We start from the raw sequence: 17597 nt of genomic DNA, 5'->3' as shown, positions 1-17597 counted from the left end.
CCTCTCACCTCTTTGTGTGAGTGCACTGAGGTGATCAGTACTGTCTCATTGTTTCTTCACTGTTTCTATTTGTCTCTGGGCAGCCTGTAATGTGTATCACATACTTAGATTTTGTAATATTTTTAGTGTAGGGATTTTTTCTCTATTGTATGGCATTTAGCAGTGGGATTTGGTGATCCTGCACTCACTGCAGCAGTACAACTGTCATATTTGTCCAAAATAATGACCACGTGTATGGAGGTAATACTTCTGTGTTAGGATATTCAAAGTGATTGGCTACTGAAGCTGATAATATCTATTCTTCTAAGTCTTATTCAGAAAATAATACAAATGCTTTCAAAATACTTTTCTTCCCTCTTCTATACATTTATAAAACAAACACAGGCTCAATCTGGGTTTTAGGATCATCACCTATTTCCTAATATAGGCTTTTCATTATCATGTTTGCCTGTTTCCATGTATTTATTTTACTCTTAAAGGTGCATATTTGTATGATATGAAAACTTCAGCATTTTTCAACTGAATTCTGTATGTCCTATTTGAATTATTTCCTGAAAGATGATTATTACATAGATGTTTCTGATAGTGCTCGTTTTTGACAGGTTGTTAATACCTGAGAGGTATTAATAATTTCCAACAAATGAGCTCTACAATAACCAGTGACTATATTAAAAAAAATAAAAGAAGTAAAAATAAAGATAAAGTGAAGAAAGGAGAAAAATGTAAAAGAAAGTATTTTTTTAATCCTACCATTTCAAATTATTAAAAAAATCCTCATAAAGCAAATCAATTTTGTTGAAATGGATTTTTTACTATTGTAATTAATGCAGGATTAGTTAATTCAAGGTCATATTTCCTATGTGGAATGTTTGGATGAATTTTATTCTTCAAAAGAATTAAAATTAGAGGGTATTATTTCCTTCAAAAGTGTTCATGTGACAAGAGCTTGCAAGGGCGAATAGCCCGCTTTTTGCAAGGGCTGGCATTTTTCATTTCTTCAGGTTCTGCTCAGGGAAGCAGGCTGTGTTTCCTCTTTTTGCTGTGTTTCCTCCTGGAACTTGGGCTGTTGACAGAACGCTCAATTGCATCCTCAAAAAATCCTACAGATGGCAGGGGAAATGTCACTTTAATTACTAGTGGAAAGAACAGACTTATGCAAAGCCTAAACAGAAATCTTTTTCTCCCATTACTGGCTGGGATTCACAGCCGGGGCAGTCCAGTCGCTGCCATGCTACTCTGGCTGCATCAGTCTGTCCCACAGAAGAGATGCCCCAAGCCAGGACATCTCCTTGTCCAAAAGATGTGAAATGAGGATTCCTGAGCGGAAGGACAGAATCACTCTCTGATCTGTCTGCTCCTGGACAGAGGCTGGTGGCTGCTGGCTGAGTACATTAGCATTTCATGCTCTTGCTGGGAGAGATTTATGTTTCTCCTTAGTCATGCACTTCTGCAGAAATTTCATTTTTCTTAATGGAACAACTTTGCCCCCTGAATTCATTAAATAATTGCAGAAGACTGAGTGATAATTTACACAGAGGTATTGATGCCATCTAGCACTGAGTTTGATAGACCTTGTTTGAGTTAGAGTGATAGTCATGGGCTCATCCTGAAAAGTCTTTGTCAGTCAGGATGGTTCACAGCATTGTCGGTCCACCCAGTTCCCGACAAATTCTTGTCCTCCTTTCAAAAGAGCCACTGCACTGTGGGTGTCACAAGGCACTGTAGGCACTTACTTGATCTTGTGTTTTGCCTCTGTTGTTAGGAAAGCTTGACTGGCACCTTGGACTTCCATGAAAAGTGGTTCCTCTCCACCAGCTTCACAGGCCCAGTTTAGCATAGGTTTGGTTTTGCCGTTTTTGAGCTGACTACAAACGACATTAAAGGAATTTAGACATTTCTGTTCATTTCTCATGGACAGGTCTGTCCCTTAAAGGCTTCCTCTTTGGGTCTAGTCTGGGGTGCTGAGGTTATAACCATGGGAATGGTGACCTGCTTTCTGAGTCTCCATGGAAGTGAATGGGCTTTTAGCATGAGCTTCTAAGAGATGACCATTTTTAAAATGTGCCCTGTGGAACTACCTGGAATAAACATGTAGCCAGAGGGAAGTAAATTCATCTGCTCTGAGGATTCTGTCTGTTGGCGCTACCCAAGCTACAGTTGTTCCAAATTCCAGGTTGTAGGCTAAAGAAATCTCCTTCAGGCTGTTCAGTCATTATGGTCAGAGAGCACAGATTAAATAGGCTGTCTGAGTTCTGCAGCCATGTTAGATTACTGTAATTTGCCATTGCCTTGTGTTACCCTCACACTGCAGAGATGTGATGAAGAGGGAACTGTCTGCTCAAGGCAGCCTGAAGAGAACTCCTCTCTACAAAATCAAGTGTCCTGGCTGATCTTTCTGGATTCAATTTCTCATTAAGATAAATGTCAACATTTTAGGGTTCCTTCCTTCCTGCCCAGCTTCTCCTTTTCATTAGCTTTCATTGACATCATAGCACCAAATTTATGACATCAGTGTATAACCACAGGGAAGGTTGTTATGCCAGAGGTTCAAGTGTTTTGGCCTCCTTTACAGCACCTAAAAAGAGCAGAAGCTGAGCTCTGTCTGAGTCTCTGTCTACAGCTTGAACAGTCGGAGAGTGAGCTGACAGGAGGCTCAGCTGAAGTGAAAAGCCCTATGGCATTTCCCGTATGTACAGCTCCTGCTCAGCAGAAAATCTGGCCACACACGGTGTAGCAGCCTGGAGTGTCCTGACAGCCTCTGACTTAGGAGCACAGCATTGCCTCTCTGCCCAGCCCCTTAACGACTACTTTTGGGTGACAAGTCTGCTACTTTTGCTAATGGATCATCTTTTACCTTGAACAGGTAAGACCATGGCAGGTCCTCAGGGTCTGCCTGCAAGGCAGAGTTCCTCCTTGGCTGCCTGGAAGGCTGCAGCTTCCTGCTTCAGCCTTCCCAGTGATTGTAAACCCTGCCCTCCGGAGGCATAGCAGGAAAAGAGAAAGTGCCAGCGAGCTCCTCCCTTTCCGAGAGAAGGCACTGACTATTCCCCTGACAGCACAGTTGGACCCTTCTTCTCAACACCCACCTTCACTTGAGGAATTGTAATAAAATAAAATTGGAGTGTATCAACAGTGTATCTTTTCATACTTTTTCTCTGCCTTTTCCTATACTACTTTTCCTGTCTTCTTTCCCTTCTTCATTATTGCCTCATTTTTTCCCTTTTCATCTAATTTCCTTTTCTCTCTTTTTCTTCATAAGAAAATCCCAAACTTCTGCAATTCTTTCATTTTTCTCTGGACTCCATTCTCTTATTTCCTTTAGCTCCTGCTATACTCTTCTGCTACTTGATTCTTTGTTCCTCCTTCTCCTTCTCCTTTCCTCCTGGCCCCAAGACTGGATGAAGCATTGCTAAAATATTCACGGTTTTGGGGCTCTCCAGTTGCAGCCCTGCTTCAGCTGCTTTCTCTGGGTGTTCCTGCAGCTCCCAGTGGATGTGCAGTTCCTCACTGCCACTGCCCAACCATGGTTCTTCTGGGCTGCTACCAGAGCAAACCTGAGATGGGACTTGACCCTTACCAAATGGTGCCAAAGGTCAGAGGGACATGGTGTTGGGTGAAAACCAAGCATCCATGACAGAACCTCTCTGAATTTTGGGAATCTTTGAATCTCACTTTGCACCTGAATTTGGTAATCGTGTTCTCTCTGCCCCAGCCAAGTGCCCATAAACTTGTACAACTGAGACCCAACTCCAGCTTTGGCAAAATTTTGAGCCATGTTGCTGTCTGAGGAGCAATTGTTTTAGAAATAAATGTGTATATGTACTGGACATGGTATAATTACTTGATATAGTGAATTCCTCCCAAGAGTGACTTTCACAAGTCTAAATACTCCATCTGTAGGAAAGCCTTCCAAAAAGAAGTGTGTAAAGCAAACTATTGTGGCCATTTGTTTGCCTTGCAAAAAGGTAGTTTTGTGGACAAGTCCCCAGGTAAGCTCCAGTTTCCAAGAGAAAGCTCTGAGCTGGAAAAATTCTATGGGAAAAAATGACCACAGGAATTACTGCACCAGCCTGTAGCTCCAGACATGGCACTGACTGAGAAAAGCAACTGGATGACCTTGAGCTCCTGAGAGGAGGATGTTTACAGAGGATGTTGCCCCGGGCTGTGTGCCTCTTTAAGAAGGGCCTTCTCCTCCTCACATGAAATCTCTGAAGCAACAAACAGAGCAGGCCCCAGGGCAGTTGCTGCAACAGGACCCAAAGTTGCAGATCTATCAAGGTTTGCCATGCAGGATGTCTCAGCCAGGAAAGACATGGCTCTAGGGACTAGTTTTTTGTGGGGGTCTTTGTTGGGCTGTGGAGGAGAATTTGCAGTTAGGGAGACACGCAATAGGGAGCAGGAAGACTGATGAGGCCAGCAGGATGGAGATCACCCTGGTGGGTCAGGATTTCCATCTGGGCAAAGAGCAGGTGAACTGACAAGCCTACAGTCAAAGGTGATACGTGTCCATACAAATTAACAGCTTTAAGTCTGTTAGAAAACAAATAGTTCTGATTGCAATGTAGTGTAAGGTTTGTCCCAGCAAAACAATTGTTACATCATCCAATTATGTCTTTCTCTCAACACAATAGTCTGGAGGCCAACCCCTAAATGTTGATGAAGAAGCCTTATGGATTCTGATACAAAAAAGATTTTTAACACTTTTCTCCCATTTCTGTGCCAGCAAAATTGGCATCTATAACAGTGCATAAAATACCTTCTTTTCTCTCTTGCCTCTTTCTATAAAAATAAATGAAATGGCCAGTATAATCCATCAGTAACCTCACTGCATTTCTCCATCACTTCTCAAACACCTAATGGGCAGTTAAGCCTCCCAACCCTTTGCAAGAGTAGACATTGCTCAAGTTTATAATCAGTGAGGTGTTGTAACTTGCCCAGGGACGGTACCTGTGCTCAGGAGGCAGTGCAGGTACAGAGCTGTGAGTGATGAAAGCCACCCCTGTGTCTTACCTGGTGGTTTGCAGTCCCTCATGGGCAGCTGCTGGGGCTGGATGTGTCAGTGCTGGGGCACGTGGTGGTTGTCATTTCAGCTCCTTTGCAAGACTCATGACTGTCTGCAACATCAGGGGACCCTTTACACTGTACAGCTGACACATCCAGATAAAAGTCTTAGCAGAAGACATTTTTGCTTATTCTAATTTTATATCTCAACCGTAGCATGATTTACATACATTTCTTTGCCTGTTTGATTTGTGCCTGTATAAACCTATCTTAAGGAAATTACATTAAAAATCTCACATTATCAGTGAACTCACATATGGATTTGCTATTTTAATCCTGTTTTAAATTCTAGTATTACTATGAAACTTTCTAGTTTAGTAAGCATCCTCCTTGCCTTATGCTGTCTCCCATATGTCCCATATGCTGGTCAGTGACCCACAAGCTAAAGGATTAGTCAGATGATAGTAATAAGAAAATAGGTTTTATTTTTGCTCATTATTTCTTCATAAGATTGTTTCCTTCAGCAATCTCATCACAAATTATGTGGATGAGTTTCTCCAAGCCACTGTCACTTGGGGGAGACTACATATTAGATCTGTGATCTGACATAGTTGTTTGTTTATACAAACAACATATATTGTGCCTTCTATGAGATTTAGGATAATTGCTTGTAAGAAAGATCTCTAAGTTTTGGTTTCAAACAAATAAGGAGGGCCCTTAGATGTAGGGGGAGCAGCTTCTTTTGGAGACCCTCTCTGTCTGAAGTGAGCTAGATTAATTGGTGGGGTGACTTGAGAAAAGGACAGCACAGACCTGCTATGGGGACAAGGAAGGAATGAACTGGGATCTGTGCTTATGAGGTACAGAAGGGGTGGACTTTCCCTCCCCTGGCCTTTCAGTAACTGTCCCTAAATACTTTTTTAACATCTCAATGATAATTGAAAGCAGCAGTATCAGATATACATCAGCTACCAAGAAACAAGCATGGTCTTGAATAAAAGGCATGCACAATATTACTACCCCAATTTTTGTTGCTGTCATATTAGTGTTGTTGTTATTATTGTGTATTTTATTTGGTATGGAACTGCAGTGGGCAGGAACAAGGCTTGACAAGCCAGTGGTGAGATAGCTCTATAGGACATGAAAGCTATAGGTTTGATCTTTGCAACATTTATTCTTGTAGCATATGTTACTACTACAGTAAAAATAAGTGTTGTATAGGCATGAGTATATGAACTTTTCAGAGAAATGGAAATAAAAATGTAAAGTCCTTGTATTAAAAAAGGCCCCCACTGCTTTGCTCCATATCTCCTGCACGTTCTGGCTGTGCCCGACCACCTCCTATGCAGTCCTGCAGTTCGCTTGTTCTGTGCCACAGGCACATTCCCATGAGCCCTTAGACAGCCTTCTGGCCACGGGCACTCCCGCAGCCCACCTTCCCCAGGCACACTGCCCACACCGTCTCAAAACTGCTGCTGCACACAGAGAGAGGGGCTACAGCTTCCTTGCCCTTCACTGCACATGCAGATGGAGGTGAGTCTTAGGGAATAATTGGAGCCGTGTTAATTGGGACACAGACACATGGAAATCTGGAAGGAGAGGACCAGAAACCATTTCTGTTCCAGACACAATGTGCACACACAAACCAGCTGCCTGGAAATCCACTGCTCACTGTGGGATTGCATGGTTGGTGCGGGCTTTTTGTGTCCCAACTGGGTGATGCAGAACTGGGAGAGATCTGTGGGAGATGGACCCACAGACAGTCAGTTTGAGAGCCTTTACTCTTGGGAAGTGTCAATCAGGTTGTGGTGACCTACATATCAAAGACCTGAGAAACAACTGCAGAATTTTGTCCCTTATCATGTCAGATCCTTGAGAATATCCAAGTGATACCACATTCAACATAATTATTTCTAGGGCGTGGTGCATGGGAAGAGGCAAAGGGACATGGAGAGGGGCAAGGGAGCTCCAGGCTCCAGACCTGGTGATCATCACTCCATGGTTTTGGCTGGACAAGGGAACTGGCAGGAGGCAACTGGAAGGAGAAGAGCAGAGCGTCAGGGCCAGGACTAGGATGTGGAATGGGGATGACAGTTGTATGGAAGAAGCACAGTACTGGGAGGCAGACCAGGACTCCCCGGGGGGGGGGGGGGGCGATGGGAAGGTGGGTGTGAACCAAGGACAAGGTTGCCAGCGGGGTGAGAGAACTCGCACAGGTGAGAGGGACGCTCACAGGGACAAGTGGGAAGGGGGACGGAGCACGAAACAGAGCTGCCCTCCCACACTGGCTGGAAATACCATTTCTTCTACTGCTTCCTTCCACAAAAGCCCCGGCTCTGAACGCCGGTGTACAGGACCCGCACAGCACTGTGCAGAGGAGAGGTCTGCGACCGCGGCACCGCCCCGCTCCAGCTGGGAACAGTTCGGGGACCCGGCACGGGCTCGGGCGGGGAGCCCGGAGCAGCCCGGAGCCGCCGGTCGGTGCCAAGCCCGGTGCGCTGTCGCTGCCCCCTCACCTGTCCTGTCCCGGGGGGACCCCGGGCGGGGCCGGGCAGGGCCGGGGGGCTCCCCCCGGCGGGGGCGGGGCGGGGGGCGGTGCGGCCCCGCCGCGCGTGGGAGCGGAGCGGCGCGGGGCGGGCGGCGGCGCTTTGTCCTGCCCACACACACACACACAGGCACAGGCAGCGCAGCCGGGCGGGAGCCGGCAACATGGCCGAGCCGGCGAAGGGGCTGCCCGCCGCCGCTCTGCCCGGCTAGCGCCGCGGGGCCCGGCGCTGCCAGTGGGGCGGCGCCGCCGCCGGAGAACCCCCGGTCCCGCCGCCGCCGCCCGCCCCCGGCCCCAGCCCTGGCCCCGGCTCCGGCCGCCGCCGCGCCCCGCCGGGAAGATGAGGTGAGTGCGGGCGGGGATGCGCCGAGCGGCGCGGGCAGCGCGGTCGCAGAGCCCCCGCGGCAGGGGAGGGGTGGGGGGCGCACCGCGGGTCCCCCGCGATGGTGTCACGCCGTGGGGGGTGGGGATTTCCTGTGCGAGTGGAAGGCGGAGGAGAGGTTAAGCAATGCGGCGCTTCCTAGTCCTTCACCGGATGGATAGTAGGAGTGGGTGGTGACGTTTTTGGCATGTTTGACTGTCAGTGCCTAAGTCCATCTGACAGATTATCTCGCGGTTACAAAAGGCTGTGAGCGCCTGGGTAACAGAGCCGCGGTGTACAGCCGCGATCCTGCCCGGTGCTGCCGTGCCCTACAGCCCGCGATCCTGCCCGGTGCTGCCGTGCCCTTCAGCCCGCGATCCTGCTGGTGCTGCCGTGCCCTGCAGCCCGCGATCCTGCCCGGTGCTGCCGTGCCCTGCAGCCCGTGATCCTGCCCGGTGCTGCCGGTAATCCTGCCGAGACGCTCCTTGGGCGAAGGACCCCCGAGCGCGGAGGGCCCTGTGCGGGCAAGGAAGGGAAGCGAGGAGTTCACCGGAGGAACGGAGATGGGATATTTCTCGAGAGCATCCAGCATGGGTCGTGCCACATCTCCCGCAGTCTCCCGCTCCTTAGGCAGCGGGTGCTACAACTCGTAGTTTTCCCGAGGTCAGTCTGTCGTTTGTGAACAGGAAAGGCAAAAGAGCCCCACCAACCCACAGATTTCCTGGTGGAAGGAGGGAGAGAAAACGTTATTTGTTTTGGTTCATAATCCTCCAAACCTCTCTCTTTCCTCATTTATTCAAGAGTTGGTTTGTGCTGACAGTGTCTCGGAGCAACCCAGCCACTGCTTCATCTTTAATACTAGTAATTTTTTCCACTTAATTATTATCTTTAGCAAAGTAAAACTGCTTTGGGAAACCTTAAAAATGGAAATAACAGTTTGAAGCCATGTATCTTTCTGTGTTGCCTGATTCCTGAAGTGCAAGGTTGGCAGCGCTCCTAGGAAGTACAGTGGGAGTCCAAAAAATCCTTTGCCTGCATTTACAGTTACTTTTACTCCTGGCACTATCATGTGTGTGGAAGGCTTGGAGCTGCACTGGTTTATTTAGCCAATTATAGTGCCGTTATTTTTCTTCATTTGCTTAAAATTACATTCTTGGGGAGGGCCAAAAGCACACAAACCTGCTGTGTCATATGGTTGGTGGCATGGACCGCTCTGGTCTCCACACAAAAGGTGTGTCTGCATCAGTCTCACCTGGTTTGATTGCAGTTCTGCGCAGAGACCCCTGGGGATAAGTCATCAAACAGAGCAGATGGCAGTGAAGTTTTTTCTTGCTCCCTCCTGTTCAGTTAGGAGCCCAGCTGGGAGAGCTCTTCCTCCAGGAAGAAGGGTTGGTAGAGCTTTTTCCGCGGTGAGGAAAGAAAGCAGACTTACGGACCGATAAGCACACCTTTCATGCTGTGGAGGCACCGTGGACAGGTTTGAAGGCTGCAACAATTTTGAGTTTCTCCCATTGAAGGTATCCTGCTCCATGTGAAATTCCGCAGTTAGTGGTTGTGCTTTTTTGTTGGAAGAGGGAGCAGGAAAGAGAGACCCACTAAGACAGATTGTGAATTAGGATATCATAATGCACCCAAAGTAATCTCCACAATGAGACCTCGGGCACCTCTCAGAGGAGGTGAGCCACAGGACATTTGGGAAAGGAAAAGCAGTTTTACTCCAAGAGGGGCTTCAGGAAAAGCAGTTTTAGTCCAAGAGGGGCTTCAGAACTTCCCACGTCCTCATTTTTGACAATGATGGATGGGATGCTTCTCCAGGTTGGACACTGAACACCAGGCTGCCTCTGGTCCAGGTCGGGTGGCTGGAACCCAGAGGTGGTCTGTGTGTGCTTCTGGGCGTGTCCTTGTGCAGCAACCCTTTTCTACTTTCCCCATGTGACACTTGGCATCTGCAGGTGTATCACTCTCAAAGTAGTCATTAACATACCACTGTTAATACTTTGATGTACATGATTATTTGGGGTTTTTTTAATGAATTCCTGTTTTCAAAGGCTTCCATTTTTGATTTTTTCCTTTGCATATACAGTAATAACTGAATGGGTTGTAGTTGTCAGTAAATATATGTCTGTAAATCACCTAAAACCTTTTCCAGTAACAATTCTTGTTGAATAAATATAGGGTATAGAATTCCAAAAGATCCTGGCAAGCTATACTATAATTTAATAAAAACCTCCTTGAAGCATTTGCTTAGCCATGTGTGTCTTATTTATATCGCTTTTCATGGTGAATAGATTACAGTGCTATTCTTTGCACTATTGCATTTATGTGATGGTTTCCATTTTTTGATAATTCTTTATGTCTTTACTTCAAAGGTATAAAGTGTGTGAATAGTGGGTGTACCATACATCTTAGTAATAAAATAGACTATAATAGATGTTCTGTCTCAAAAGTGAATTAGGATCCCTGGGTGGAAAATGTCAAAGTGCAGAGGTGTTACTACTTTTTAGTATATAAAAATACTACTTTCGTAGAACAAATGTAGAGGTTATTTGACAGCAGATATTAATTTATTCTTGGAAGTAACAATTAGCTCATGTTTGGGAAAATATTTATGAAAATCACTGTAGATGAAAATAAAAGTTTCACATCTGTCAGCAGAGGTGTAACCGCTCATTTCTTAGTCATACCTGTAGTTTATAAGGCATCTGTGTTTCAGTGGTCTCTGTTCTTAAAAATAAAAACCAGATATTTTGGGTGTATCCCTGAAATAATCCATCTCTTTCTTTGCCATGGCTGTGGTGATTGTACATTGGCTTGCAGTGCTGCAGTCCCACAGCAGTGATGGAGGGAAACCTCCCACTTTAAGCACTTTGTTTTTTCTAAACAGAACATACAGCAAATGGAACCAGCCTCTAAACAGGATTATTCAGATTAAAACTATACCTCCTTACTTTTTTGTGCTAACACATACTTTAATCCAAGCCAAAGTAATGAATTCAGTATCGAAGTTATGGGTGAAAGTGATGTCACTGAGCACCTTAACATTTGGCTAAAGTCAACCTTTTTGTTCTGACATTTCTGTATAGCTACCAACTGGAAATCTGAAAGAGCTGTTTTATTTAGCTCTAATTTAAAGGTGGAGAGGAACACATTGAGAAAAAGAGGACTGAGTATTCATAGTACAAACCTGTTTTAGTATCAGGAAGGTGTATATATACAATTCTTCTTAACCCTTTTGTTTTCAGACATAAGCAAACTAAGTCTTTCCATTTTTAATAAGAAACACAATGTGTAAAGCATGTCAGTATCCTCCATGTTTTCTGTTTATTAAGTGATTCATGAGATGACTCAAGGGTCTTGCCAATACTTTCAGTTTGAGTGGAGGGTAACTGGAGCTGTATGTATACAGTGTTATTTTCCAACTTTTCTATCTCTTTACTATTTCTTTCTATTTGCATCTGTAAAAAACTAGAGGGAACATGTTGATTTTGTTGATAATGTCATCAAAACTGGAGTTACCAACCTAACTGGATTAGTGGCCTGTGTAGCCCAGTGTACTGTTTCTGGTAGAAAAGCAGGAGCATACCCTGAGATGGTTAATAAAATCAAGTTGTCTGTAAAATACAATTTCACCTTGGCACTTAGTAATTGATTTCTGAGCTGGAGCAATATGCTTGTAACTTACCTAGTTTTTGTTTTGTTTGAAAACCCTGTCCTGCTGTGTTTGGACTCCTGCTGTGTGCCTTGTCATCACATCATGCGCGGTTGTGGATTCCTGGGGTCACTTTAGAGTCATCAAACCACCTTCTGCAGGATAAGGTTAGGTTTGCAGCCTTGCAAGCTGAATTTATGCTGCACAGTTCTGCCAGTGTCACTTGATAGGAAACCACCCAGCCCTTTGGCTGTCATGGTTTTGTCAGCAAAATCCCAAGCGTGGATACTATGCTACTGACAGAAAATGGCTTTTGTTAGCTCAGCCTTGATCTTTAGAGGGCTAGTTTAGCTCTAGCTGCAGACAAACTTGTAGTCAGCAGATTTTGGACCTCTGCTGAAGGTTGCACCACACTGGCTGTGGCTGTGTAAAGGCAGCAGCGGTGGCTCCCTGAGAACTGGGCGGTGATGGTTTTCCATCAGCAAACCCTTCCTGTCAGGTCATGGAACAGGCAGGTCAGTTGTGCCTCTTTCATACTAACTATTATTCTACATACTTACAAACAAACTTATTTTCCTCTCTCTAAAATAAAGCATAGACCCTAGATGTCTTTTTGTGCATTCCCTCATTTTTTGAGTATTTTGTCTTGTATTTTTGTAGTGTTATAATTGAGGCTAAAAGTAGTCTTTCAAATGTGTGCAGATCTGTTTAACTCAATATTGTGGTTTTATGTGGTGTATCACTTCTGTCCTTTCCTGGATCACTCCCATTGTGTTAAACAACAGAAACCCTAATGCAGAACAGCTCCATTAGAAGTGTGTCACGATTAAAGATGCCTGTGCAGTCTGTCTTTTTACTTGGTTGGGTGCTTCCTTTGGAAAGTATAGTGCTTGTCTCTTTTGAAATATTTTACTTCAAATATTTGTATTTCTTGTAAGAAATCATCAAAATCCTTCCAAAGGGCAAACTCAGTTCAGTTTCAAATAATTTCCCATATCTTGCAAGTTAGCAGTTTTGTGATTTCTTTCTTTCTGTGTCATAGTTTTGCTCAGTTCTGAGCACTGCATAAGTAGCAGTATGGAACCTCTTTAGAAAATATTTCTAAAACTGCTGCAAAATTTGAGTGAATTCTTACTACTATGCAATCCTATTAATTACAGAATTGAAATAACTTGAATGAGCTACAGATTTTCTTTATCTGAGAAGGTCATACATATTTCAGGGTTCTTTACTGAATCTGAATCTTAGTATCATCTCATGCACTCTCTACTTACATTGAAAAAAAAATACTGATGCTTTTGTATTGTCCTTCATTGCAGTAAATAAGCAGTAAAAGCTGTTCCAGTGTACATTGTTATTACTCCCACATATTTTCTGTTTTCTTCACAGCCATTGCAGAACACTAGGGATCCACAGTCCTTTTCCTCCTTCTTCTCAGCCTGGTGGCTGGGCTCAGTTTCTCAGGAGCAGGGAGGAGAGGTGGAGTAACTGTGCCACTGGTTCTTCACCTCACCCTGCTGTTCTCCCTTAGGCAGATTTTATCCTCAGTCACCTACCCAAGACTTCCATTTCATCTGCTTTTTGATCTAATGCGTCATAATGAGGGGAAGCAACTGAGAACAGCCCTGTTACAGCTCAGAGCTCCCACCAAGGCACATTTGATGGCTGCACCAGTAAAGCCCTTGTCCCTGTCAGAGTATGGCCCTGATGCAGCCCGGGGAGAAGACACCAGACCTCCAGACAGGCTGCCAAGAGGCCCCCAGGGTGTAAGTCATGGCAGCACAGAGCCTTGCTTGGGTTCATCTACCTTGTTCCTGGCTGGTTATCCCACAGGGAGTTTTCCAGTGTAAGGGAATGCTGTTTCCCTGGACTGGGCTGGTGGAGACATTTCTACCCTGCAGTGTAGGAACCTCATGATTCAACCAGCACAGTCTCATGGATATGGCTCTTGGCTCATGCATGTGCACTCACATCACCCAGTAACACTCAAAAGTTTCTTCCTGTGAGACTTTGCATTTTTGCATTGAGCAAATACCTGGAATAGTATTGACAGTCTTTCCAAAACTATTCCTCATTTGAGAGTTACAGAAGCATTAAGGATATCTATTTTTGTTAATTAGAGGAGACAGACTAGGCAAGTCCTTACCAAAAATTTGAGCCTGGAAACCTCCTTCACATTTCTGACTATCCAAAGTGCCGTTCTGTAACAACTCAACAACCAGTGAAGCATTACATTTTACTGGGTATTTCACAGTCCTGAGGTTGTAGAGACATGTGGGGGCCAGAAACTTTTGATTTGCCTTCTTGATGTAGGCATTCAAGCCTTACATTTGTTTCAAGTTCAGTGTTAGTTTATATATTTCTTCTGAGTTCCCATTCCTGTTCCCTTCAGCTGTGCCAACTTAGCCATTTGTGATTTGGTAGGGTGAACTGAATCATGAATTCTTCATATACAAAGACAGAAGAAAAGAAAATTCACACTTTCCATATGGAAAGGGTGTATATATAGGGTAGGAACAAGCAGGAGGCTGAAAGGTTGAGACAGTGCTCCCTAATACCACAGAAATGCTCATGAAACCATTTTTTCATGGAACCCTTACTACAAATTAAAATGGGTCTTTTGCTGAGATCATGCTCCTGCTCCTCCTTTTATGCACTGCAGACTCTCCAACTCTCTCCTTAGTGCTTTGAGCTACAAACTGTATTGCCTAGCTGGTAGTGTGGATGAGCATTTTCTAACTACTAGCCACACTTCCTGTCCTAAAAAAGGTATTTTTCAACTGAGTTCATGATGGAGGTGTTTTTTGCCCCCTGGAGTGTATTTACTGTTTACCAGGAATTAAACACCTTTATTTGAATCACTAAACCTCCCTCCCTGACTGAGTTTCCTGCAGGCTTTCATGTGATCACCCTCATAGTCAGCACTGGGGCTGGTCCTGTTTCGTAGAATCACAGGTTCTTCTAATGATCATCTAGTCCAAACCCCTGCCATGGACGGGGACACCTTCCACTAGACTAGGTTTCTCAAAGCCTCATCCAGGGATGGGACACCTACCACATCTCTGGGCAACCAGTTCCTCTGTCTCACCACCCTCACAAAAAATTTCTTCCTTATGTCTAGTGTACACCTGCCCTCTTTCAATTTTAAACCTTTACCCCTTGTCCTTGTCACCACAGGTCTTGGTGAAGAAGTCTCCATCTTTCTTACAAGCTCCCTTTAAGTACTGAAAGTGCATTAATGTCTTCCTGGAGCCTTTTACTCTCCAGGCAACTCCCTCAGCCTTTCTTCATAGGAGAGATGCTCCAGCATGCTGATCATCTTTGTGACCCTTCTCTGGACCCGCTCCAGCAGCTCCATGTCGTTCCTGTGCTGGGGACCCCAGAGCTGGATGCAGCACTCCAGGTGGGGTCTCACCAGAGCATAGCAGAGGGGCAGAATCACCTCCCTTGACCTGCTGGCCAGTGCTCTCTTGATGCAGCCCAGGACACAATTTGCTTTCTGGGCTGCAGGCGCACAGTGCCAGGTCATGTCCATGTGCTGGTTTGTTCTGTGGAAGCCCTTCCCCACTGAGTGCAGATCTCATTTAGGTGAGCAGTTCATTTCCCAGGCAGTAGGTGTCATTCCTGCAACTTGAGATCTCACAGTTTTATTTCTCTCTTTCTTCAGCTGCACATAGGTGCTAGGATGGATAGACATGTTTTTTTCTGTGAAAAAAGTAGGAAAAAAAAAAGCAGCAAGCTGTGTAGTCCCATGCCACAGGTGCAGGCACAGGTAGATGCTTCAGCAGTTTTTGTCTGTTTCTGCAGCAAGGCCCAGTCCTTGTTGTTGGGGTGAGCTCCTTGGTGCAGGCATGCTGTGCTTCCTCAGCTGGTCTCTGGCTGCTCAATCTCTTAACGTTTTTGGCTTTGTTGCTCTATCTGCCGGAGGATGCCAATACTTACCTGAGAGGGAATTAAAGTGATTAAGTAGCTAGGTCTCAGTCTAGCACTGGATTTAAGGCTTAAGTTGGGTCCTGTTGAAGTCCTTGTTTTGCTGGATTGGAGTATCCTGTTCAGAAAGCATTTCTGAGTATGACAGGCATATTTATAATAAATGCTAAACATTATAGCAAAGTTCCTTGTATGTTGCCATCCATTCATTCCTTCCTCCTCTTTTTTCTTTTCCATTCCCATCATTTGCTGCTTTAGTCAGCATGTGCCTTGCTTCCTTCCTTTATCCCTGTCAGTAAGCCACTCCCTCAGTGACAAGGAGATCTAGAAAACACAGTGAAATGGCATTAGCAAGCAGGAGGGCCGTGGCCACGATAATCCCTTTAATTGCATGCTGTATCCTTTTCTTCCCCATAGCTGTACACGGTTAAGGGGGTTGGCTCCAGCAGTGTTCTGTGGGTGTGTATTTACATACAAGAGCAACAGCTAAACACACACAGGACTGTTAATGCTCATGGTGACAGGATAGGTTAAAAGTGTACATTCAAGTGTAAAAATTGCAGTTGGAAATGTCTGTTATATGTGTGCTGGATGAGTAAGAATATGTCTTCAGCACTACTCCATTCATGGTTTGTGGCCCAGAGGACATCAAAAGAGCGGTAAAAAATGGCAGGAAATATTTTAAAAATCAGAAACAAGGCAGTTAAAATCATCCCCATGTGCACATATTTTCATGCAGTTTGTATATGTGTAACCTATTCCCATTAGCTCTTTACTATTACCCAGTTAAAATATTTTTCATACTAAGATCATTATTTTATTAGATGGCTCTGTTTTGTCTGTCACTCTGTTCCAACCTGCCAAACAGCAGTGGCATTTGAAATAATCTATGAATTCCTTTTTGAAAAGGATTTGTGATTTAAAATGAGAGAAATACTGGACGAGCATATTTTGACAGAATGAGGTAACTTTAATATTATGGCTTTGTCATGATTTAGTGTTGAGTGCTGCAACACATTTGCATGCTAATCTTTCTTTTAAATAACTAAATACATCACCTAGGTGAATCCTAATTCAGTTTTTGATCCCACTGCTGTTATGTTGAGAAGTAAGTGTTGAATGATCCAAATAAAGCAGCCTTCTCAGGCAGTTAATTTCTTTGACTAGTCAGGTAAGTAGAAGAGAGAAAACATGGACTTATATATTTGTTTTACCTTATGCTTAATGAAATATCCTCTATCTGTCCCTGTTTGTTGTTTCACTCATCTGGTGGTAAGAACCATCTGTGAGTAGGTGGAACTAGGAGTTACATCTCTTGATCACACTCTGGCATGTGCAGTGTTGTCCATTAGAGGAGCTGCCTGAAGTGCTGCTTTGTCAGCTGCCACCAAAGTGATCTGTAACTCACAACACTGTCTTAGGGCTCCACTGGTAGCCCAGTGTTGTGATGGATCCTCTCAGAGCCTGACCTGCTGCCCCTTGGCTTTGTATTTATTTGTTTTAATTGGTGCTGAAATGTCAAACACTAGTTCACAGCATATGGAAACACACACAGCTGCCAGCAAGACTGCCGTGGTGAGGGGTGATGCCCAGAGGTGTCTAGTTCATCACATACCCGGGAGTAGTCCAGAGGCACTTGCCTGCACCTGCAAGTCAGCCTGGAGAGAGCCATCCACCTCCATCCTTGGGGGCTTCAGGTGTCCACATCTGATGCTGGAGACACAAAGAAAACCAGCTATGGCATTAAGGTCCTAATCTTGAAAGCCTTGTACACATTCTTGACTTTATTACTGAAAATAGAACGTCCTTGATGTTTGCAAACCTAATGGCCATTGTAATAAGACCAGTGATGTAATAAATTTAAGTATATGTGCAAGTATTGATGGAGTTAGGGTCTAATGGAGCAGTGAAAGTTAGCTTCTTCATTTGAGGACAGAACTCAGCACAGGAGATGCGTAGCTCTTAGGGTGAGAGACAAAAGCTACCCTATTCCTATGCTCTGTATGGAAGTCCTCTCTTTTAGCATACACTGATAGAAACATAAGCATCTGGTTTTTAAAATTCCTCCCCAGCCCCCAATGAACTGTTATCAACTGAAGACTTGTAAGTCA

The 17597-nt window shown here is 44.8% G+C and overlaps 1 protein-coding gene across 1 annotated transcript in view; it reads left to right on the top strand.

Annotated features, from left to right (window-relative positions):
• The first annotated feature begins 7568 nt into the window (after positions 1–7568).
• Positions 7569–17597, top strand: part of EVL (Enah/Vasp-like) — a 149432-nt gene continuing 139403 nt past the window's right edge. The window contains exon 1 of the mRNA XM_071557524.1: positions 7569–7891. Coding sequence (XP_071413625.1) covers positions 7887–7891 — 5 coding nt within the window. The 5' untranslated portion in view covers positions 7569–7886. The remainder of the gene's footprint in view (positions 7892–17597) is intronic.

The sequence above is a fragment of the Pithys albifrons genome, chromosome 6, assembly GCF_047495875.1.
Source record: "Pithys albifrons albifrons isolate INPA30051 chromosome 6, PitAlb_v1, whole genome shotgun sequence".
Taxonomy (NCBI): domain Eukaryota; kingdom Metazoa; phylum Chordata; class Aves; order Passeriformes; family Thamnophilidae; genus Pithys; species Pithys albifrons.
Note: the sequence above shows the minus strand (reverse complement) of the source record. Positions and strands in the feature narration are given on the sequence as shown.